The following is a 22,221-nucleotide window of genomic DNA, read 5'->3' as shown; positions in this document are numbered from 1 at the left end:
AAATCAGGACTCATAAAGGAAGTGATTTGCCTAAGGCCACACAGTGAGTGGCAAGTTGAGAATTGAAACCAGATGTTCTGGCTTCTAAGCCCCCTTTCTTGCAGTGGGCTAACAGGAATCCAGTCAAAAGGAGGACAATTTGTTCTTTCTGCTGCTAACTATTCCCGCTGACTTTTTTTTATAAAAGTTTCCTTTGGAAAGCAAATAATTGTGAAGACAAACCAAATCACCTTTTCTTCCAGCTTTTGGTCTGGAGAGAGGTGGTATGTGGAGGAGTAGAGAATTACAGGAAGTGAGACTACCAGATTACTGGTTACTGTAGATAAGCAAGGCAACTGCTTGTGCATGACTAGATTTTAACAAGTTAAAGTGACACTAAATTCTGCCACTCTTCCATATTGCTTTCACTGAGAGGTGAAATCAGAGGGCAAATATTGAAGAAATGAGGGTAGTGATCTGGATTTGGTCATTGGTTTTGTGAAAAAAGATCAGGAAAATAACCTGGCTTGCCTCTGCCAGAGCTCAGGCATCCTGAGCTAAACTGATAGGGTTTCTCCCTGGAAGGGTATCCCATCCATGCACCAGTATCCCAGTATCACAGAGGGAATTTCCTCCTAACAGAAAACTCCATCCTCTGCCAAAGAGAGCACTCTGCTTTTGAGAATACCACACGAGCTATGAGTGCAGAGAAGTGGTAGCTAGTACTGATTTATTCTGCTGTGCTTGAGAACTGTCTGCAAGGCTCAGGGCTATCTTACAACCCAAAGAACAGCCTATGGTGTTCAGTCAGGAACCCCATGTGTCCTGTGTTTCAGTTTGGAAACAGTTGTTAGAAACTTGCCAGACAAAGATGATAATTCAAAAATCACATATGCCCTCCCAAATGTCCCAGAGTAATTAATTGTTAATGGTAATAGAACCCAACATTCCATCTCAGAGGACGGTGAGACAATGAGCAGAGGAAGAGCTCAGGGTTTGATTGACATTGCTGTGGAAAACTGACAAAATCACTTGGCTTGAGCCCTTGGGTTTAACTTCTGGCTTAGGACAGTATGAGAATTATACATACAGTCCCTGCCTGGATTAAAGACATCTATCTCTAAGTGCTACTGGTTTTTCACAAAGGCAGAACAGTAATAAAAATCTTGACATTTGTGTAAACAGGATTCTGATGAGTCTGTTAACCAGTCTTCCTTTATACAGTCTGGTTGTTAGCAGATCCACACAGCAGCAGCACCAAAAGATTCTAATAAATCCCTGCCGAAAAAACCTGTAAGAAGGCCTTAGATTAAGGAAGCACCCAAGAGGGCATTTCCACATCCCTGCATTCTCCATTTCCTCCCACAGAGGAAGAGAAGTTGTAGCAGCACCTCAGCCTAGCCAGTGTTTGATTCCCCACTGGTCTTTACCTTGTCCACCAGCTCGGCAGTAGGTCTCTTGGAGATCCTGGTAGCAAGGTGACAAGTTTAAGAGGGTATGTCCATTAGATGACTAGGGAGGCTGCTGGCCAGGATAGTCAGCTACCAGTGGGAAATCTGCCATAATGCCAATTTTCCTGGCTTGTCCCTGGCTCTTTGTCACCTGAGCCCTTGCCAGCCCATAAACAGAACAGAAGCTTCCAAGGAAAGGGGTAGAGAAGATAACAATAGCTTTAAAAATGTCTGCCCTGCTCAGCTGGAGACCATGGTTACTTGTACCCGTGTTTCTGCCCATCTGAGTCTTGACACCCCCCTCCTAGGATCTGTGGAGATGATGGGACAACTTCAGCTTCCTGGTCCAGACATTAATATACAAATTCCAGACCAGATGCTGCTCTTTCTCAAGCCTCTGTCCTAGTGGAGCTAGCAGCAGGACTCTGAAGGGCAACCCTCCAAAATTCAGGCAGCCCTCACCCTGAGAGAGGTAGAGGGGGTCCCTCTTGCTGGTGCTGCCATCAACATGAGCTTCATGCTGAAGGCCAAAGGCCACATCCTGGACTTTGGCACAAAAGCTCCCCCTTGCTTAAGTTGGGAGTGGGAATATTTACTCCCATCATGGAGTCTGGACCTTCAAAGAAGCTTTCACGTTGAAGTGAGCCTCAATAGGCCAATGGTTGTGTTCAGTACAACAGCTGATTGAACTGGTTCTTTTTTATAGATCTGGTAAGTTATTTGAATCAAGACAGCGTGACCTTGAACTTTTCCTCCACTCTTAGTCACTGTGCCCTGGTGTAGAGAAACTACAGAGGCCACCATTTTCTTATAAGAGAATATTAACACTGGTGGGAACACCTCCAAGTGAAGAAAAGACCCAGTGAAGGATGTGACATCCCCAAGGTCTCACAGGGAACTGAGGAGCTTCCTACCTCAGAGTTAGAAAGCATTTGATCCTTCATCAAAATAAATAGTAAAAACTTCACCAAGTTACTATGGTCCATAATGGGTAGGCCTCATTCTCAGTGGAGGCTGCCCAAAAGGCTGTACATCTTTTAGCTACAGTCTAAATTGCTTAAAAAATTGAAAAGCCGGAATGTTCCATTCAGAATTCAGTCCCGTTAGGTGACAGGCTCCACTGTATGGCCTAAAATTAATCAACGTTTATCAGCTGCATAAAGGATGTTGTAGTGGGATGTTTTATAGAGCAGGTAAACGGAAGGGTTGGCAGCCTCGGGGAAGACGTGGTGGTTCAGGGCGGTATCCATCTCATCCACATACTCCACCTGCAGGGCGATGTTGAGCGCCTGAGACAGGGCAGTAATCTGGATGTGGTCACACTCCATGGCCATAGGCTCCACTTCCTGCCAAGACCAAAATGGAAAACCAAGCCTAGGTTAGAAGGTAAGCCTGAGAGAGGACAAGTTCTACCCTGGCTTTCATCATCATGGGTCAAATCCTCTGTGCTGGGAAGTAATTTTCACAACCACCCATGAGGTAGGTATTGACATCCCCATTTTGCAGGGAAAGAAAATGTGGCTCAGTAAGAGGAAGTAACATAGCTAGAAATTGCTATCAAAACCCAGACTTTTGGATTCCAGGCCCTCTTGTATTTGAGGAATCTGGAAAAGGCGACAGGAACTTGTTTTCAGGTTGTACTCCCTAATGCATGGAGTCAGCGAATTTTAGTTATCAGAGGGACAGTGCTGTTGAGGGATTCCAACTTACTTGCTTCCAGAGGCCAGGCCAGCGAATGAGTGTGAGTGAGGTTGGATGTTGAAGAGAGAGAAATGGTGACAGCTGGGTTCTGTGTCCCATACAGAGAGGGCAACTACTACTCAGCACCTGCTGACTGTTATCTTGCAAGAATAAGGGTCTAAGGGCCTGGATCTTTTGCTTTTTTTTTCAAGAGAAATCCAGATATTCATATGAAAATAAACCAATTTTTCAAAATCTTACATAACTACCATGTATCTTGAACAAAACACATCTTGGGACAAATTGTGACTCTGGGGCTGCTACTCTGTGAATTTGAAGCCCTTATTTTTCACATGGGAAAACTAAGGCTCAGAGAAGGGCAGTGACTTGCCCTAAGCCACATAATTTAAGCAGCTCAAGTAGGATAAATTTCAGATGAATGTCAAGTTCAAATATGATGCCCAAGTTTCCTGGGTCAGAATAGTGGTGCTATAGTCTAGGAGAGGGAGACGAGCAGAGATCTGAATGTCTGAGATCCCCTCTGCCCCCAGCCCGAGGACCTACATGAGCACAGAAGTCTTTGATGTCCATCTCCTCATCAATGAAGTGTCGGAAGAAGTCTGCTCGGTTCTTGATGAAGGCTGAGGTGAGCAGGCGCAAGAATTGCACGATTCGGTCTGAGGAGCTCTGGTCGTTGAATACTTTGAGCAGACTGGACACTGAGCCGTCTTTCTCTACCAGCTCAACCACACTGTAAAACTGAGCCCGCCAAGGCCGTCAGCCAAGAGAGGTACAGGCAAAGTCCACCCCTCCCTGCCCTGCACTCCATCACTTAGCTTTTCATTTTTAGATCAAGTTGAGGTATTAAAATCTGAGATTCTTCTAAAGCTAAGTAACTGGAGGTTAGAAATGCTTTGTAATGAGTGTCTTAGCCCAGGATCCTGTCTAGGGAACAAAAAATGGGATTTCCCTTCATCACTCTCTTACTTGGGACTCTATTTGCAGATTTGGAGCTGCAAAGTCTGGGAATGGGGATAAAGGAAAATGCAGGGACCTTTCCCAGCCTGAGAGCCCCAGCCACTACCACAAAATGGGGGGGCTCCTCCCACAGGAGGACAGGACCTTGGGCTCTGTACTGCTATGTTCCCACAAGCAAGGTAATAGCCTTCTGTACTTCCCCAGCTAGCAGGTACAAGAGGAGCACAGCCACAGGGTCTGGGCTCAGGTCTTCAGCCAGTGCCCATTCTTCTCTGCTCTGCTGGGGCAAAAGAACCTGGCTCTCCACTCCCATAGCCCAGGTTAACTCACAGCGTTAAAGAAGTTTCGGAACTTGTGCTCCTCAAAGCCAGCGGCCAGAAGGTCATTTGGGGTCTGCAGTACACGCTCCTTGAACCTAAATGGGGGTAGACTGGATGCTTACAGGAAAGTACAGGGCATATCCCGCTGGTTGTCAACAGTTCATCTCACTCTCAACCATGCACCCCCCCCCCCACACCAGAAAAGGTACTTGTCACAATAGGTGAAGAACTGTTCCACTTTTCAAAGCACTTTCTACCTGGACATCACTGACTGTTCTGTCTTTCCCACTGTGAACAATCTCAGGCGGTGGGCATTATACCCATTTTATAGATGAGGACACATTGCGGTAACCCCCACCCCACTCTCAGATACATTGATTCTACCTTTCAAACAGTGTCCCCACGGTTCCTGAGAGATCTCCAGAGTGACCTACTACGGCCTACTCAACTACAGGCTTCCACTGCCCTCAGGTTCAGCTCCTCAGCAGGGAGGCCCAGAGTTGGGTCCTCCCTGCTTGCCAACCTTATCTCTCATCCATCCTTAAAACCTACATCCACCCCCACTGCCATTCTCCATTAGCATTTTACCCCATTCGAACCTCCTGCTGCTCCCTCTGCCAGGGATGCTCTTCTCAGGGGTGTCTAGAACTGACTTAAATTGTCAGGAGTTTTGCAAGCCAGGTGGTAAATACAGCCATTATTAAAAACCAAGGTATGGGCTGGGGCAAGGGTAGCTCCACGGTAGAATTCTCATCTGACAAGCAGGAGACCAGGGTTCAATTCCTGGACCCTGCTCATGCCAAAACAAAGAACAAAAACCTTCCTTTGGAGTGGCTTGCTGGTTCAGTGGTAGAATGCTCGCTTTCCATGTGGGATACCCGGATTCAATTCCCGGACTATGCAGCCCCCCCTCCAAAAAAAAACCAAGATATGTGAACTTATCATCAAATACATTATACTAAACAAAGGTAATAGATGTTAAAAATTCATCATTTCCTAATTATTTTACTATTATCTATGCTCTTGAGGCTATTTATGTTGATTGTACCTGCATGGTATTGGCAGGTGTGTAACTGCATCTTTTCCCAGCTCCCTGATCAGTGAACTCATATTGGTAGCTTTGAAATCGATGATGACAAGAGTATTTACACCAAAGAAATCGACCAACGCCACAAATCGGGGCTTTTTTTTCCCCCACAGACAGTCTGGCTATAAACATCTGCAGCGCCTAACCTGCCTTTGTGAGTAAAATTACTCCCTGAAAGATTGCTGGTTTGTCTCTGTGCTCCACTGCAATGGTTCCTCTCTGGGACCTGTCCCAGTACCCAGGGGGGAAGAGTGAGGAGGAACCCCACCTGGCCTCTCACCCCAGGATGCTCAGAGTTAACAGCAGAAATGAGGCAGACACAAGTAACTGGCACATGGAGGAAGGGATATACCCTGCAAGGACAGGGTGGAGAGAGGCACAGGTGAGCATGCCCAGGACACAGGAGCCCACGCCCTGGAAGTGAGGCCAAACCCTAATGAGGCCCAGACACAGGAGGGAGAAGGTTGTCTGAAGGAGTTAAAAGCCAAGAGAGGCCTAGGCTTCTTCAGAAGCTACTGTGCTCTGGCAAAGGGACCGTGTTGTAGGAAGGGGTAGAAGTGAGGGGAAAATGGCACTTGACTGTTATTTTTTTTCTTGGGATTGCCACCATCACCAGCACCCTCTAGGTTATCCCTTCAGATCAGGGCAAGGATGTGATGGCTCAGGCTAACACTTCTCTCTCAGGAGCCAGGGGCTGGCCCTGCAGCATCCTTCATCCTCGCTTCCCTGCACTGCCATGGTGGTGGGGGCGGGGGGTGATTCTGCCTTTATCTGTGGTCTGGGTGGCCCACAAGCCTTGGCACCTGACGGTGGCACCAGGAGCAGCTGCTGTTCTTTGGGACTGCTCTTCTAGTCAGGCTGAAGGCCCTGTTACTTTGTTCCTGCAAGAAGGTGATATGCACAGCTCTGCTCCTAGCTCTCTGCCTCCCCCTCTTTCCCTCCCCAGACCACCCATCTCTGTACTTCTGTCTCATTACCCTGACTCCTCTGTGCCGGGACTGGGGGATCCAAAGGTGAACAACACACAGGCCCAATTGGGTGGCTCCACCAGGAACCAAGGAAGAGTTGAAGGAAAGAGGACGGTATCAGAGCTGGGAACTCAAGATAGGCCAGGGTTTCAGCCTTTCTTGGCTGCATGTCAGTTTAAAATGGGGATATTAACAATGACTTTCCACAAAGGAAGAGCAAGCTCTTGAAGCCTTTGGCCCAGGAACTGGCACAGAGCTGGTATGCAGTAAATATGGACATCAGGACTGTGGTAACACTGAGGAGGGGGCACCTGCCTGCCAGGGTTGCTCTGGGAAGGCTTTCCAGAAGGTGACTGGCCAAGTCTTGGTGGATGAATAACCAAGGGTAAGAACAAATATAGCACATACCATCCAGTGTTCTAAGTCCACAACAGCCCTGTGATCATTTTCTAACTTGGAGAAAGGGGGGTAAAGAGTGAAGGAGCCCCCTGGGCCCACAGCCCCTCATCAGGTAGGGTAAGTCAGGCAAACGCATAGGCCTGGCATGTGGACAATGAGGAGTGGGTCCTTGTGCCTGGATCTCAGGATGGACAATGAAAGGCCCAGTGTGGAGGGCCTGGGGTAGGGCACACGGTGTGATTTCCAATGACTCCTGGAGGCTGGGGGCATATTTCAAATGTGGGAGTGACTTGGTCCCAGTTTGTTTAGGTAGGATGACCCTGGTGGCATGGTGCCATCTCATGGTTTTATTTACCACCCGTGTGCCTGATCTGTACCCTGAGCACTAGCCTCACACATCACTCTGCCTACTTGACCTTTTGGCTTAGATGGCTCACAGGTACTTCATACTTAGCATCCTCCAAACTGAGTTCCCAACTTCCCCACAGTCTTCCCTCCACAGCAAAGGGCATCTCCATCCTGGTAGCTACTCAAGCCAAAGACCCTGAAGTCAGCCTTGACTCCTCCTCGAGCTCGCATGCCACATGCCAACACTGCCTCCCAATCACTAGACCCTGACCACTTGGTGCCATACCCATTACTTCTATCCCGGGCAAGCAGGCCATTATCTCCTCTCTGGACCGCTGTCCCCACCATGTAGCCCTGCTCTTCCCCATCTTTCCCACCCCTGTCATCCCACACACACAGCCCCCCCAGCCAGGTTCCATCTCTATTCAAATCTTTCTGTGGCTCCCATCTTGTTCAGGCTGAAAGCAAGGGTCCCTTCAAAGGCCCAGCAGGCCCTACACAACCTGCCACTCAGCTCTCTAAGTCCTACCTCCACTCCTTCGCCTCCTTCCCTGCCTGACACATCAAAAGTACTTTTCATCACCCACCTTCTCCCATTAGAATATAAGCTGCATGAGACAGGGAGTTTTGTCTCTTATTCATAGCTTTATCCCCAGGGCCAAGCATGTGGTGCCTTGGGTAAAGGATAGGTTGTGTGAGGGTGGGGGCCTTGGAAGGAGGGGAAAGTGTGAGGACATCAGAGCATATGGGGTCAGTATAGATACTGGCAGTGAGTCTTACAACATCATCTCACTGAGTCCTCACAACAGTCCTGAGGGCTGCAGTGTCATCCACCCTCACGTATGCAAGCTAAGGCTCAGAAAGGTCGGCTCACTTGACCAAAGTCAGACAGCAGTTAAGTGAGATGGACTCTATGCAGTCTAACCTCAGGCCCCAGGGCCACTGCTTGGCACAACTCCGGGGTACATGGTCATAACCCCCATACTGTACTGTCTACTTACTGTAGGACAGTGACCTACAAAATAGGATCATCCAACCCAAAACATCTATTGTGCCACTGTTGAAAAACCTGCTTCAGTCACAGGGGTTCTCACACTGGGGTCCATGGACCAAGTTCAACTGTCCTGTGGCCTGCAGCGGCGCTGCTCTGGGTCTAGAGTGCACGTGCAAGGGTCTCTGCTGAGGAGAATCGTGGTTTTCATCAAATCCTCTAAGGGCCATGAGGCTCCCAAAAGTTAGGAACTCCCAAAGGTTCTCTTAATTACCACTACTCAGGACCAGCTGCATCGGCATCTCCTTAAAGATTGTGAGAAATGTAGAATCTTAGGCCCCACCCAGAACTGCTGAATCAGAATGTGCATTTCACAAGATCCCAAGTGATTATGAGAAGCTCTAAACTAGAACATGAAGATACTAATGCAACATTGCTGTGGGAGCAGCTTCTGGACAAAGACCTGACAGCAGAGACCTTTAGATCCAGGTCTGAATGCCTGGGTTGCACACACTCAAAGCAAATTTGGCAGAAATTATTCAGAAAACCAAGGCAAAAAACTTGGGGGGGGTGGTTTGGGTGTGAATCACCAAATATCAGTCTTATAGGATTCACTGAGGCTAATCAGACCTGGCAGATGAAGCAGGTGGCAGGAATGCACCTGGAAGCTTCCTTATCCCATCCCCTGCCATCTCAGCCACATTAGACATGTGGGCATCCCCCAACATTCAACACCTCTTCCAGGCAGCCCTCCAGCTCACACCTAAGTCTGTGAGCGAGATTCAGCGATGACCCTGCACAAAAAAACCAGGAGGGACCCATCCCCAGTCACTCATGCTCCCTCACCTGAGAATCTCTCTGCTCTTCCCTAGCAGAGACTCCAGGTAGGAATAACCCAAGGCCCGATAGAAGCAGTTCCCATCCCCTTTGGTCTTGCGGATCGCGGTGAACCGTTTGCTGAGCTCCTGTGGGGAGAGAAGGACATATGGACATCCAAAATGATGGTTCCCCTGCCAGTTAACATCTGCCCCCTTCTTTCACAGCAGGCTGTTGCCTCACCACCTCCCCCACCTCGCTGAGTCATTTATTCATCCATTATGCAAGTATAGAAATATACCGAGTGATACTGGGTATCAGGTGCTGAGATTGGTGCTAAAGCAATGCCGGGGCCCTGCCCTCAACCAGTCTATGGTCGAGAGCAATAGGATGATCACAACACGTGGACAGGAGGCACCAGGCTGGGGACTACAGTATCTCACCAGCTTCAGAAGCTGGAAAGGCTTCCTAGAGGACATAGCATGGAGAGGAGCACCAAGGAAGGGGTATGGGTGGCTGGGATGGCACGTGTGAGCAGAAAGCATGCACAGTGAGGCACAGGGCATTAAGGAGTTCTGCAAGACTGGTGTGAGCCACATGGAGGCTGTGGAGTCTCCACAAAGAGCCGCTAAAGTATTGCAAAAGATGTGGCCCTCTCCATGCTACACCCTCTCCTCCAGCTCTGCTCCTCATTTACTCTCTGAAATGACCACCTATGCTCTTTCCTGCCTCCTGAAGTTACAGTCAGGGTTTTGACAGCAAAGAATGGATTTCAAGTGGTGTGGGGGTCCCAGCTCCCATCAAGTGATAAGAAGGCTCAAAGCCAACTGGGCCTGCCCAAGGCAGGCAGGAAGGCAGGAGGAGTACCCCAGACCCTGCTGCTATCTCGTTCCAGAAGACAGGGGAGTCTGACTGCCAGGACTTGCCCCTGCCCCAGCACAGGATACCACCTCTGAACCAGTTGGACCAATCAGAGTCTCAGCAGAAGTAATAGGGAACCAACAACTTGCTGTGAGGAACTCGAAGGGGAAAGTCCTGTAGAACTGGGCAGCATTTTCTGCCCTGGCCCAGAGAAAGCCTAATCCACAGAAAGAAAAATCTCTGCTGACATGCAGAGAGAAGCAGAGTCGTGCTGCCCCAGAGAGATGGGAGAGCAATCAGTCTCCTCCTTCTGCCCTCGGGTTCTGTGCCTTCTCCCTGCATCCTTTCGGAAAACCTCCCCTTTTCCTTGGCCCAGGTGGAGCAGACTTTCACCCCTGAGAGGTACTCTGGCATGGTGGTCACAAATCCCAGTCTTCCACTCTCTGGCTGTATGACGCTGGACCCACTGTTTAAGTCATGTGGCTCAGTTTCCTTACCTATAAAACAGGGATAATGGTTCTTAACTCACAGAGTTTTAATAAGGTCTCAGTGAGTAAATAAAGCACTTAGGACAACGCTTAAAAAAAAAATTGCTCTTTTTTGCAACTTAAGGATTCCTCCCTAAGACAAACGCCCAACATCAAAATTCCTGGGAGTCCTAAATTGCCCAAAAACCTGGTCCAAACTATAAACCTCTCCTGCTTTCAAATTGGCACCTTCTTTGTTCCCATCTCCAGCCATTTAATTTAAAATCCTCTTCCCCCTACACTCTGCCTCACCTGGATTTTACGCTGGTAAATCCTGTTCTCTGGATGGTCCCGAAGAATCGATAGAATGTCACATTTTTCTGATATTAGGTTGAAAGATGTTTCACTCTGAAAGACAGGGAAAAAAGAAAAGCTGTGACAGTTTCAGAAGTAACTGATGAGATTTCACCAAGTTGATATCCTCTGAACTGCTAGTTAAATAAATTAGCAAATGTTACTTTCCCACAGAAGGCTTGTAGGAGTACATTCCAGGAGTGCCTGACTGATTTTCATCTTCCCTGAACAGGCCCATTGGTGTCAGCACCAACCCACAGAGGTGTCCTCTTTATAAGGAAATTCATCTTGTAACTTCCGAACTGATTTGTTTGTAGGATATAATACTTCAGACTTAAGGAACCTGTATACTGGAGTATGCTATATCCTTTTGTTTCCTTCTGTCCTTCCTTTCTCATTCATTCATTCACTCAAGCAACAATTCCTGAACATCCAGCATGTGCCAGGAACTGTTAATGACATAGTGTAATAAGGTCACCATAAAAGGCCACACCAAGTGACACTGCAAAGGGGGGGTTCCTCTACAATGGCCTGGGAATGCCAGGGAGAGCAAACCATCCTATTTCACTGTGTGGATGTGGTGGGGTGAGCATCTTCACGCACCACCTACCAGTGAAAGTTCATATTGCAGTTAGCTCCCCCTCTTGGGCAATTCCACCCCCCAAAAGACAAGTCTCCTAGCCCAGAGTCAAGAGTCTCTCCAGGGCTAAGAAGTACTCATCCAGCAAGTAGGGGGGGATGGCAGAAGGAAACTCCAGGGCCAGGCAAACTGTAGGAACCATCTCTGTTCTAATAGCCAACTTGCCGTAAGCCTTGTCTCCACTATATGCTTTTTCCCCAGGGTTCAGACAAGTGGGAGATCTACTCTTCCCCGGGAACAGCTCTGATTTTAGCATGGAAATAATGTAAGATAAATTGGTAATGAAGTGACTTAACAGTTTATGCTCTAACATAAGGGACATTGGCACCAAAGCTGGTAAAAGGCCATTTTCTCTTCAGCGCACCACCCAAAGGGACCATTTTTATGCAATAGGTGCATGGCTGAAAGGTTGACATTAATCTGGTCAGGCCTGGGTCTAAAGGTCTGTGCTGTCAGGTCTTTGCCCAGAAGCTGCTCCCACAGCAATGCTGCATTAGTACCTTCATGTTTTAGTGTAGAGCTTCTCAGATTTGAATATTTCTGAAAATCACTTGGGATCTTGTGAAGATGCACATTCCAATTCAGCGGGTCTGGGTGGGGCCTGAGATTCTGCATTTTTCACAAACTTCAAGGAGATGCTGGTGTAGCTGGTCCTGAGTAGTAGGTAATTCAGAGAACCTTTGGGGGTTCTTAACTTTTGGGACCCTTATGGCCCTTAGAGGATTTGATGAAAGCCACAATTCTCCTCAGCAGGGACCCTTGCACACTCACTCTGGACTTTTTTGTAAACAGAAATCTAATGCTCCATCTATTTATTACCTCCATTTTTGGCACTTAATTGTCCCTGGAGCTTGCCACTTTCACTGTATGCTTCCAACCAGACGGCCTTCCCCTGTCGCTTCTCAGCCTTGTCACGACTAGGTAATGATCTTAATCCATTACTGTCATGCCCACAGAAGAACTGTCTGATATTACAAATCCCTTTCTCCAACTGGAGAAATTTATCTAGATTTTTGGTAATTAGATTTCTCTGCAGCTGAACATCTAGAAGCAGTGAGCTGGCCCACGAGAGATTATACAATGGGGGCGAAGTGACTTTGTAGGGCCCCCCATGTCCCACATGGGACAGACTCACTGATGATGAGCTTCTTTGGCCCTAATTCATGTACTCAGCACCCAGGGCAGAGGACAGACACTGGGCCTGGGATGCCCATTTCTAGGGGGACTGGATGTCCTCATCTATCCCAGGCTCCAAAGCCACATGGGCATCTCTTAGCATATGACAGCATCTCATTCTGTCTTTGATCTTTGACTCACTTGTTTGATTTCCCAGAGCCCATCCCAGGGCCTGGCACAGAGGAGAGGATGAGGAAAGGTTTGTTATGTGAATGAATGAATGAATGAGACCTGGGTTGACCTGGACCTTTGGAGCGCATCCCACAATGTGCAGGATAGTGACCCACAAAATAGGATCATCCACCCAAAATATCTGTTGTGCCATTGTTGAAAAACCCACCCTAGCCACAGGGGTTCTCACACAGGGGTCCATGGACCTACAGTGGTGCTGCTCTGGGTCCAGAGTGAGTGTGCAAGGGTCCCTGCTGAGGAGAATCATGGCTTTCATCAAATCCTCTAAGGGCCATAAGGGTCCCAAAAGTTAAGAACCCCCAAAGGTTCTCTGAATTACCTACTACTCAGGACCAGCTGCACCAGCATCTCCTTGAAGTTTGTGAAAAATGCAGAATCTCAGGTCCCACCCAGACCTGCTGAATTGGAATGTGCATCTTCACAAGATCCCAAGTGATTTTCAGAAATATTCAAATCTGAGAAGCTCTACACTAAAACATGAAGGTACTAATGCAGCATTGCTGTGGGAGCAGCTTCTGGGTAAAGACCTGACAGCACAGACCTTTAGACCCAGGCCTGACCAGATGAATGCCTGGGTTACACACACTCAAAGCAAGGTGGGCAGAAGTTATTCAGAAAACCAAAGCAAAAATTTTTTTGTGGTGTTTGGGAGTGAATCACCAAGTATCCATCTTATGGGATTAGCTCTGAACCTGCCCTCCTGGCAGATGAGACCGAATGAAGGAGGCAGTGACCCGAGGTCAGGCCACATGGGGAGTGGTGGCTTCTGTGGGCTGTGCCTGGTGCATGAGGCCGACTCACAGGCTGGGGCAGCCGTTGCCAAGGCAGGTGGGCTGACCAAGGGCTGGCACTGCCCACTGGGCCCCAGAGCCTGGGCTGCTGGGGTGCATGGATAAGCCCATTTCTACCCCAGGACCTTTGCTCAGGCTGTCCTTGCTTGAATGCTCTGCTTTCCTCTTCATAGGACTCAGGCAGCACATAACCTCCTCAGAGAGCCCTACCCTGACCACCCTGTCTAAAGTGTCCCTCCCCACCCTATCACTTTACCATTTTCTTTTTTAATATTTTTATTGTATACAACAAACAAACATACAAACTTTTTTGACATACAAACATTCTATACATGGTGTACAATCAATGGCTCACAATATCATGACATGGTTGTGTATTCATCACCATGATCATTTTTTTGATCATTTGTATCTCTCCAGCAAAAGAAATAAAAAAGAAAAAACTCATACATGCCTACCCCTTACTCTTCCCTCTCCGTGACCACTAGTATTCCAATCTACTCCATTTATTTTAACCTTTGTTCCCCCATCATTTGTTTAATTTTTACCCATATTTTTTCCTCATCTGTCCATACCGTAGATAAAAGGAGCATCAGACACAAGGTTTTCACAACCACACAGTCACATTGCAAAAGCTATATCATTATACAATCATCTTGAAGAAACAGGGCTACTGGAACACAGCTCTACAGTTTCAGGTACTTCCCTCTAGCTTCTCTAACACACATAAACTAAAAAGGGATATCCATATAATGCGCAAGAATAACCTGCAGGATAATCTCTCAACTCTGAAATCTCTCAGTCACTGACACTTTATTTTGTCTCAATTCTCTCTTCCCCCCTTTTGGTCTAGAAGGTTTTTTAATCCCTTGATGCTGAGTCCCAGCTTATCCCAAGATTCCTATTCCACATTGCCAGGGAGGTTTATACCCCTGGGAGTCATGTCCCATTTAGAGGGGGACGGCAGTCAGTTCGCTTGCTGTGTCGGCTTAGAGAGAGAGAGAGAGGCCACATCTGAGCAACAAAAGAGGGTCTCTGGGGGTGACTCTTAGGCATAATTTTAAGTAGGCTTAGCCTGTCCTTTGCAGGGATAAGTTTCATTAGGGCAAACCTCAAGATCAAGAGCTCGTCCTTTTGATTTAGTTGTTCCCCCTGCTTAGGAGAATATAAGGAATTCTCCAAATAGGGAAGTTCAGTTTTTCCCCCTTTCTCCCCATTCCCCCAAGGGGACTTTGCAAATACTTTTTATTCACTGTTCAAATCACTCGGATTTATTGGGGCATCACACTAACCTGGAAAAACTAAGAAAATGTCATGCCCTATTCAAGGTTCCATATACTTATGGTGTTCGATTAAACTGACCATACAAGTTAAATTAAGAAATGCACTAGTCAAGATATAAATTTTGCACCAAATAAACTTTTCTACCTTTAGTCTCACATAGAAGTTGAAGTTTTAAAATATGAATGACCATCTATTTTCAGCACTCTGCAATGCTGACATTCCTTTGTGCTTCCTCATACAAAGACATTTTTCACTTTGTACATTTAGTCACTATCATTGTACACTCTAGGCATTCCTAGATTATACCATCTCTGTCTTTATCGTCTATCCTTCCTTCTGGTTTCACATGTACTCCCAAACCCTTCTCCCTCTGTACTATTTTGTTTCTTAAGGGCATTATCTGACACGTGGGTTCACTTTTTTCCTTGCATATGCCTGTCTTCCTCTACTAGAGCATTAGTTCCATGAGGACAAGGACTTGTCTGCCTGTCACAGCTGGATCCCTAGTGTGTGGCACACAGTAATGCTCCAAAAATGTATACCGAGTGGCTGGTTGAGCAAACGGTGGATCTGGTCTCGGACACCAGCCAGCCGCCTCCACCTCTCTATCCATTCCAATTCCAGAGATCTTCCAAGTCAGCTATTTCTTACTTATCAGTCCTCGGTTATGGTTACCCCCATATTCAGAATAAAACCCAAACTCCACGATGTGGCATGTGAAGCCTGCACAGCACACTCTGACCCTCACTTACTTTTCTAGACTCATCCCCTCTCCCTCCCCAAGCTCCTGTATCCACACAGGCTGCCTGTCTTTCCCAGAATACCCATTCTTGACCATATTTCCAGGCCTCTAAGCACACTGTCTTACCTGGAGTACACTCTGCCCAATTGCAAACTCCTAAACATACTAACATATTTTAATACCCAACTGAGAAAAAGACCTCCTCTTGGAGCGTCCCCCTCCCTCCCAGAGTCCACCAGCTTCCTGCAGGGAGGAGATCCCTTAGACCAAAAGCAGTGGCTCAGGGATCACTTGTGTCCACCTCCGGTTTGAACACCAGGGAATGAGCTCCTAAAGTAGGTGGGGACATTGTCTATCCCCTTACTGCCCAGCATGGGGCCTGGGGCCTGGCCAGGGTGCCTATAGGGGCTTGTTTAGCAACTGAAAGAACAAAGCCCTTTGCTTTTATTGTTTATGTCTGACTAACTCATTCATTTAACAAAGGTTAATGGCACTCCAAGCACGAAACTCTTCAGAGTCTGTAGGGCCCGTAGCCACAGGCAGCCCCAGGCCTGGCTCTCACCCCCTTCCCCCCTGCCCCCAAGGGGCTTCTACCTAAGATCCTTCCTCAAGTTCAGCCAAGTGACTTTCAAGTGGGAAAGGGAAGAAGATACTGTATTTTTCAAGGATCTGTTAAACTTTTCTGCCTACCACACATGCACTCAAACAATGTGAAAAACCACCACACAGCTTAGCATACAGTAGATGCTCAATAAGTAGGGCAGGAGCAGAAAAGGACAGACCCTGCCCAACATCTGCCTCAGGCTATTTCTAGGCTGACATCCTATTTAGTGGGTTAACCCCTTTATCCATTTCCCCATCCCACAAGCCTCCACTGATGGGACAAGGGTCCGATTAAGAGTTCAATGCTCCGTGCATTTGACCCCATCTGTCCTCTAACTTCCTGGCTCCTAAGTCCTGGGCAGATGGGGGAGTGGAGTCAGTGACATCACTGTGCAGCACGAAGGGCAGAAGGGAGTCCCAGCCCTACCACCCCTGCCATGCCCTCAGCAACCCAGGTGCTGATGAGAGGATATGCCAGTCTCCAGCCCCAGGCCACCTCCTGCCACTCCCTGATGGGGAAGCAAAAACACCTAGGCCCCTTCCAGAAGCAGCAAAACCACATAAACCCTTGGGCCCCAGGTAGAAGCAGGAAGCTGGAGCCTCCAGATGCCTAGGGGCCCGCAGCCACACCACAGCAGCTTGTCCCTGCAACCCCAGCTCAGGTGACCCAGCAGCCCACAGCACACCCAGAACGTGCCAGGCCATGACCGAGCTTTGACCTGTACCCATTCCAGCAGCATCCCACAGGGCTGACCCATTTCCCAGCCCACGCAGGGGTGGGGAGAAGGCTGACCCATCATCACCTGTGCAAACTCATTTCCAGGCTTCTGTTATGACAGTAGAAGCTGCAGCTAAATACCTGGGGCTAAGCACTTCCCTCCATCCACTGCAGCACTGGGGAAGGGGTGGCAGCGAGACATGAGCCTGGGGCTGCTGGGATAACCCCAAGCCAGGCATTACCCTTACATTCCTGGGTCAGCATCACATCCAATCCCCTGCAGAAAGCCTGACCCCCACGGCAACTGGCAAAGTGGGCTTATGTAACACAAAGAGCACTGGACTGGGAGTTCAGAGGTATGGGTTCAAGGTTCAGGTCTACCAACATCAGTACCAGCCCTTTCCCCATATGGTTCTGGGTTTTCCCCTTTGCCCAAGCCTGGGGCTCTTTCTACTCAGCGCCGACTCAGATCAGGGGTTCCTTTAGTCTTTGCTTCACCTAGAGCCCTAATTTATGCACCGCACAACTTGAGGCAGCCTCTCCACGTGGATTCTAACTGACAGACTCTCTGTTGCCGCTGTAGGGACACAGCCAATATCCAGCAGCCCACGGAACAGGCCACCCCTAGATCCACCCTGGGGGGTGCGGGGCTGGGGCCTGGTGGCTAAGCCCACGGGTGGGGGCTGTCGTGGGCCGCCGGCCGGGGGCTGCTTAACGAAGAGGGGTCGACCCTTCGCCTTGGAGCGTCCCTGTCCCCGCTTCCAGTCTTGTCGGGGACACCCAGGGTGGACGCGCTGGGAGCGGGGAGATCCGGCTGGATCCCCTTCACGGGGCGCCCACGGGGAACAGCGGGGCGCGTCCCGGGCCCTGCAGGGCCTTCCGAGGAAGGACGGGGCCCCCAGCACCTCCTGGGCTCGGCACTCCCGCCGCGGGTCAGAGCGCGGAGGGGACGGAGCTGGGGACCAAACCTGGCCCCCGGGAGTGCACTTGCGCCCGGGCGGCAACCCCGCCCACCGCGCCCACTCCCCTTTCCCGCTCCCCCAAGACCACTAACCATAGTGACCGGAGCCGCTGGGCCAGGTCTACCCCCAGCGAGTAGCGATCCCGTGCGGGAGGGCGCCGCGGGAGGAACCGGCCCGCTTCGCCGTTGGGTCGGGCGGCGGGGGCCTCGAGGGCGTGGGGGTGTGCAGAGAAGACACCCGACCGCTCCGCAAACCAGAGGCGAGACTTCCACTGTGTCCCAGCAAGACACACGCCCCGCGATTGACGTCTGAAGCGGGCAATCAGAAGCCGGGATACATGACGTCACAGAAAGTGGGTGGGACTTCACGTCTCTTCAGCCTATGTTTTAGGGCTCATTTGACAGGGCACCACCCTATTTTAAAGACACAAAAAGCTTTTAGCTAGCAAAGTTAACCCAATCCAGAAAGACTGGTCCTTCTTCGTAGCTCAAGGGCCTTTGAAAAAAACTGTAAATTGAGGTCTTCTGAGAGATTAGCTCGCCCTCATTAATTCATAAATAAGGCCACTTAAGTATAGCTGGCTCAAGATCAGAGGTATTTAAGGACCACAAGTCCAATAACATTAAGTTAACCTCTTGCCCCTGTGCAGCTTCCAAATAATATTTCCCCCCTCCCAACTCATGATTCAGCAGGTTGCCTGACACCCAATTAATGTTTGTTGAATGAATGAATTTCCAGGATGATTGGGTGGGTGGCTCTGGAATTACATGTATGTATCCAAGGCCCAGACAGTGAAACAGGTCTGGGTGACTCACCCCGCGTACAAGCTCATTATTACAGAGTAGCAAACATAGGAATATTTGTCATCCAAAGATTCATTCATCAGCCCCTGAGCCCTGGAGGGGCTGCTTTAGGTGGGGGAGGGAGGATTTATGGGGAAGGGGATGCTGATGCATTTCCGCACCCATTGTAAGTATTAATACTTCCACCTATTAATTTTATTGAGTAATTCCCTTCCTATCCCACCCCACACACACACTCTTCTACCACCTCCCACCTCCCAACCACCACCACTGCCCAGGTGCCAGGCTAAGCTCCTGGACAGATGAGACATCTGTGCCTTCCAAGTGGTCATCATTTACTGGGGGATAGGAGCTGGGAATTGCTGGAGACTCAGGAAGCAATAACGATCGCAGCCTACTTTTATTGAGCACCTACAATGTATCAGGCGCTGCCCTAAGCCCTCAACATCTATTATCTTACTTTATTCTCACGACTAGTTCATGGGGCTTTGCCCTGTTATTAGTACTACTAACCCTATTTTACAGATGAGGAAATCAAGGCATAGAATGATGAATCCCACAGCACAAAGTGGGATTCGATCCCAGGTAGTATGACTCCAGAGCTGCTCTTGAATCCCGTTGGCAGATTTTGGAGAGTTTCTGCTTTTTGTTTCTATAGCCAAGGAAGCTGAGAGGTGACAGGACTAGCACAGTGACTGGGCTGGGCTGGATACTGGGACTTCTGACTCCTCGGATAGTGCTCATTCCAGGACGTGTTAAGCTTTACCTGTGCAGGAATGACTGAGCGAGATGTGGTCTCACAGGGTGTGGGTGTGGGGTGGGGGCAAGGAGCCTTTGCTTGGTCACCCCCTTCCAATCTCTCCTACCCCCTCTATAGACCGAGCTGCCTTGGTGCATGAAAGGAGCACTGGACTGCAGTGAGCAAGGAGCTTTGGACCCCAGGTTGACTCGAGTCTCTGCCACTCACTGCTGTGCATCCCTAAGCAACTTCTAGGCTCTCGATGGGTTTGAATCCTCACTCAATGAACGGGTTGGATAATCTGGACAGTTTTTTAAAAAAAGTTATTTTTGTTTTTTTTTTAATATTATTGGTAGTGAAGCTTTTAAAAAGAAAAACACAATTTTACTTAGAATCTCAGTATATATGTAATGGAATCTTTGTGCAGTTGTAGTTTGAATGAGCAGGACAATTGCATCTTCTTAATTAGTCAGGAACTAATCAGGCCTCTTCCTGGGCTCTCTATGCACTGGTTAGAAGAGAAAAAATGTTTGCAAAGAGACCATTTGGGTTTATAGCCGGGTCCAGGTTGAAAGTGTGAACAATCTCTAAAGGGACTGGGGAGTTCTCCTCACAGCAGGGGAGAAACATGTTCCATCTGGAAGAAATTGTCTCTTCCTCTTCCTGCATCCCTTCTACCTGGTGTCCAGGTGCCTGGATGGGCGACATGAAGTGACTGTTCCCCTCAACTCACAACTTGGGGGAGAGTGGGGCCAGGGGTATCTTGTCCTACATTAAAGGTCCCGGGAGCCCGAGTGCTGGACACTCAGCCTTTGGGGCCTGGCTCTGCGACCCGTGCAGCTCATGCGTGGTCTGCCATTTCTCTGGCTGCTTAGACCCAGAGAGCCTCCCCAGACCGGCCCCACCTCACGCACTCTGTGTGGTTCCAGCCTGCCTTTCTAATCCTTTCTCCTTCACTTTCCTACTTCCCCAACATGTGAACTTAAGGCAATAGCTTCAAGTGTCCAGAACATTCCCCATGCTTTCCCAGCTCGAAGCCTTCGCTCACACAGTACCCTCTTCCGAGAATGGCCATCTTTCAAATTCCGGCTCCTCTGAATTCCCGTCACACATTATCTGCTCTTTTATGGTGCCCTTGCTGCTGTGATCTGGAGGGGGTGGTGTACACCCCTGGGGATGGAGATGGGGAGGGAGCCCCCAAATGAACGAGATTTAATTTTCCACTAGCCCAGGGAGGTAGCACACACCAGGAGAGTTAATGTTAGTGGAAAATGAACAAAAGCAATGTGATATTTCTTCTCTCCAGGGATTAGAGATATAACCCCCACTGGCTGCTTCCGGGCTTCTCTCAGAGCCTGGTCCAGGGCTCAAATCCTGACTTGGGCCCCCCACCCCCACCCCCTGCTGGGCTCACTGGGCTTCAGCCCAGGGTCCCACAGTGAACTTGTCTGTGCTGGCGGGACCCTCTAGTGGCCCCCGCGTGGTTGTACTTGGGTCCCCTGCCCCAGCCCTCAGTCACGGGACACACCCCAAGGGAGACTCTTGACACCCACTGCTTCCCAAAGGACAGAATGGCATCTTTCTTCCTGTCACTCCAGGTCTCCCTCTGGTGTGTGTTTCTTGGGAAGACCTCCCAGGAGAAGTTTTTTTGTTTTTTTAAAAAATTTATTTATTAATTTAAAAAAATTTGCCAACAAACGAACAAAAACCTTAACATATGATTATTTCCTTCTACATATATAATCAGTAATTCACGATATCATCACCTAGTTGCATATTCATCATTTCTTAGAACATTTGCATCAATTCAGAAAAAGAAATAAAAAGACAACAGAAACAAAAATAAAACGAAAAAAAAATTATACATACCATACCCCTTACCCCTCGCTTTCATTGATCACTAGCTTATCAAACTAAATTTATTTTAACATGTGTTCCCCCTATTATTTATTTTTATTCCATATGTCCTACTTGTCTGTTGACAAGGTCGATAAAAGGAGCATCAGACACAAGGTTTTCGCAATCACACAGTCACGTTGTGAAAGCTATATCATTATACAATCATCATCAAGAAACATGGCTACTGGAACACAGCTCTACATTTTCAGGCAGTTCCCAGGAGAAGTTTTGCTTCCCCTGAAACCCTAGCATGTTTGATCTTGGACAAGTATCTTACACCGGACACAGTTCCCTTTTAGGTTTGTATCTTGGAGATTCAGACTAATCGCTGCTTCCCGATATTGGGTCAAATAATTGGGTTAAAAGATCTGCTCACTCATCAGCACTTTTTGAACATTTACAAAGTGCCAGGCACAGCTCAAAGAGAAAGAAAGGGGGAATAAGGAAAGTGGCGCTGTTCTCTGGGAGCTCGTGTGGGAGGAGGAGGTGCTCCAGCCTTACCTGCGGTCTTACTTCTCCTTGCCTTGAATTTCTGGTCTGGTTTACGTGATCTGTCCTGAATTTTTGTTGTTATTTATCTTTTCATTTGAGGTGTGAGCTATGGTGGGCCACCTTGAATCTGTGATGAAACAGAGGTGGTATAAACGAACCAATCAGTAAATGACACACTTGTCCCTATGTTCTCTCATGGGAAGCGGGTGTCCCTGCCCCCACTGTCCAGACAACAGAATGGAGGTTTGGAGAATGAAGGGTTGTGCCCAAGGCCACCTGGCCAGGCAGCAGGAAGGCAGGTTCTCCCAAGATCCACCAGGCCCCAAGCCCGGGGCTATTGACACAACTATCCAGGGCTTCCCTGCTCCTTGGCCAGTCCTGCCCAGGGACGGCCAGGAGATGGCGATGGAGCGCCGGCCCCATGGGAGGCTGCTCTGGCTTTTCAAATGCCAGAGAGAATCTGAAGAACAACCATTTTACA

The 22,221-nt window shown here is 48.7% G+C and overlaps 1 protein-coding gene across 1 annotated transcript; it reads right to left on the bottom strand.

The window, feature by feature from the left end:
• Nucleotides 1-692: 692 nt before the first annotated feature.
• Nucleotides 693-18,112, bottom strand: OTUB2 (OTU deubiquitinase, ubiquitin aldehyde binding 2). Its single transcript, XM_077123430.1, has 6 exons — nucleotides 17,900-18,112; nucleotides 10,658-10,753; nucleotides 9,048-9,166; nucleotides 4,419-4,503; nucleotides 3,675-3,869; nucleotides 693-2,776 (listed from the first exon to the last, which is right to left on the bottom strand). The coding sequence occupies exons 1-6, from the start codon at nucleotides 17,900-17,902 to the stop codon at nucleotides 2,570-2,572; spliced, it is 705 nt and encodes a 234-aa protein (XP_076979545.1). The 5' UTR covers nucleotides 17,903-18,112; the 3' UTR covers nucleotides 693-2,569.
• Nucleotides 18,113-22,221: the final 4,109 nt, after the last annotated feature.

Source organism: Tamandua tetradactyla, chromosome 12 (assembly GCF_023851605.1).
Source record: "Tamandua tetradactyla isolate mTamTet1 chromosome 12, mTamTet1.pri, whole genome shotgun sequence".
NCBI classification, from domain to species: domain Eukaryota; kingdom Metazoa; phylum Chordata; class Mammalia; order Pilosa; family Myrmecophagidae; genus Tamandua; species Tamandua tetradactyla.
Note: the sequence above shows the minus strand (reverse complement) of the source record. Positions and strands in the feature narration are given on the sequence as shown.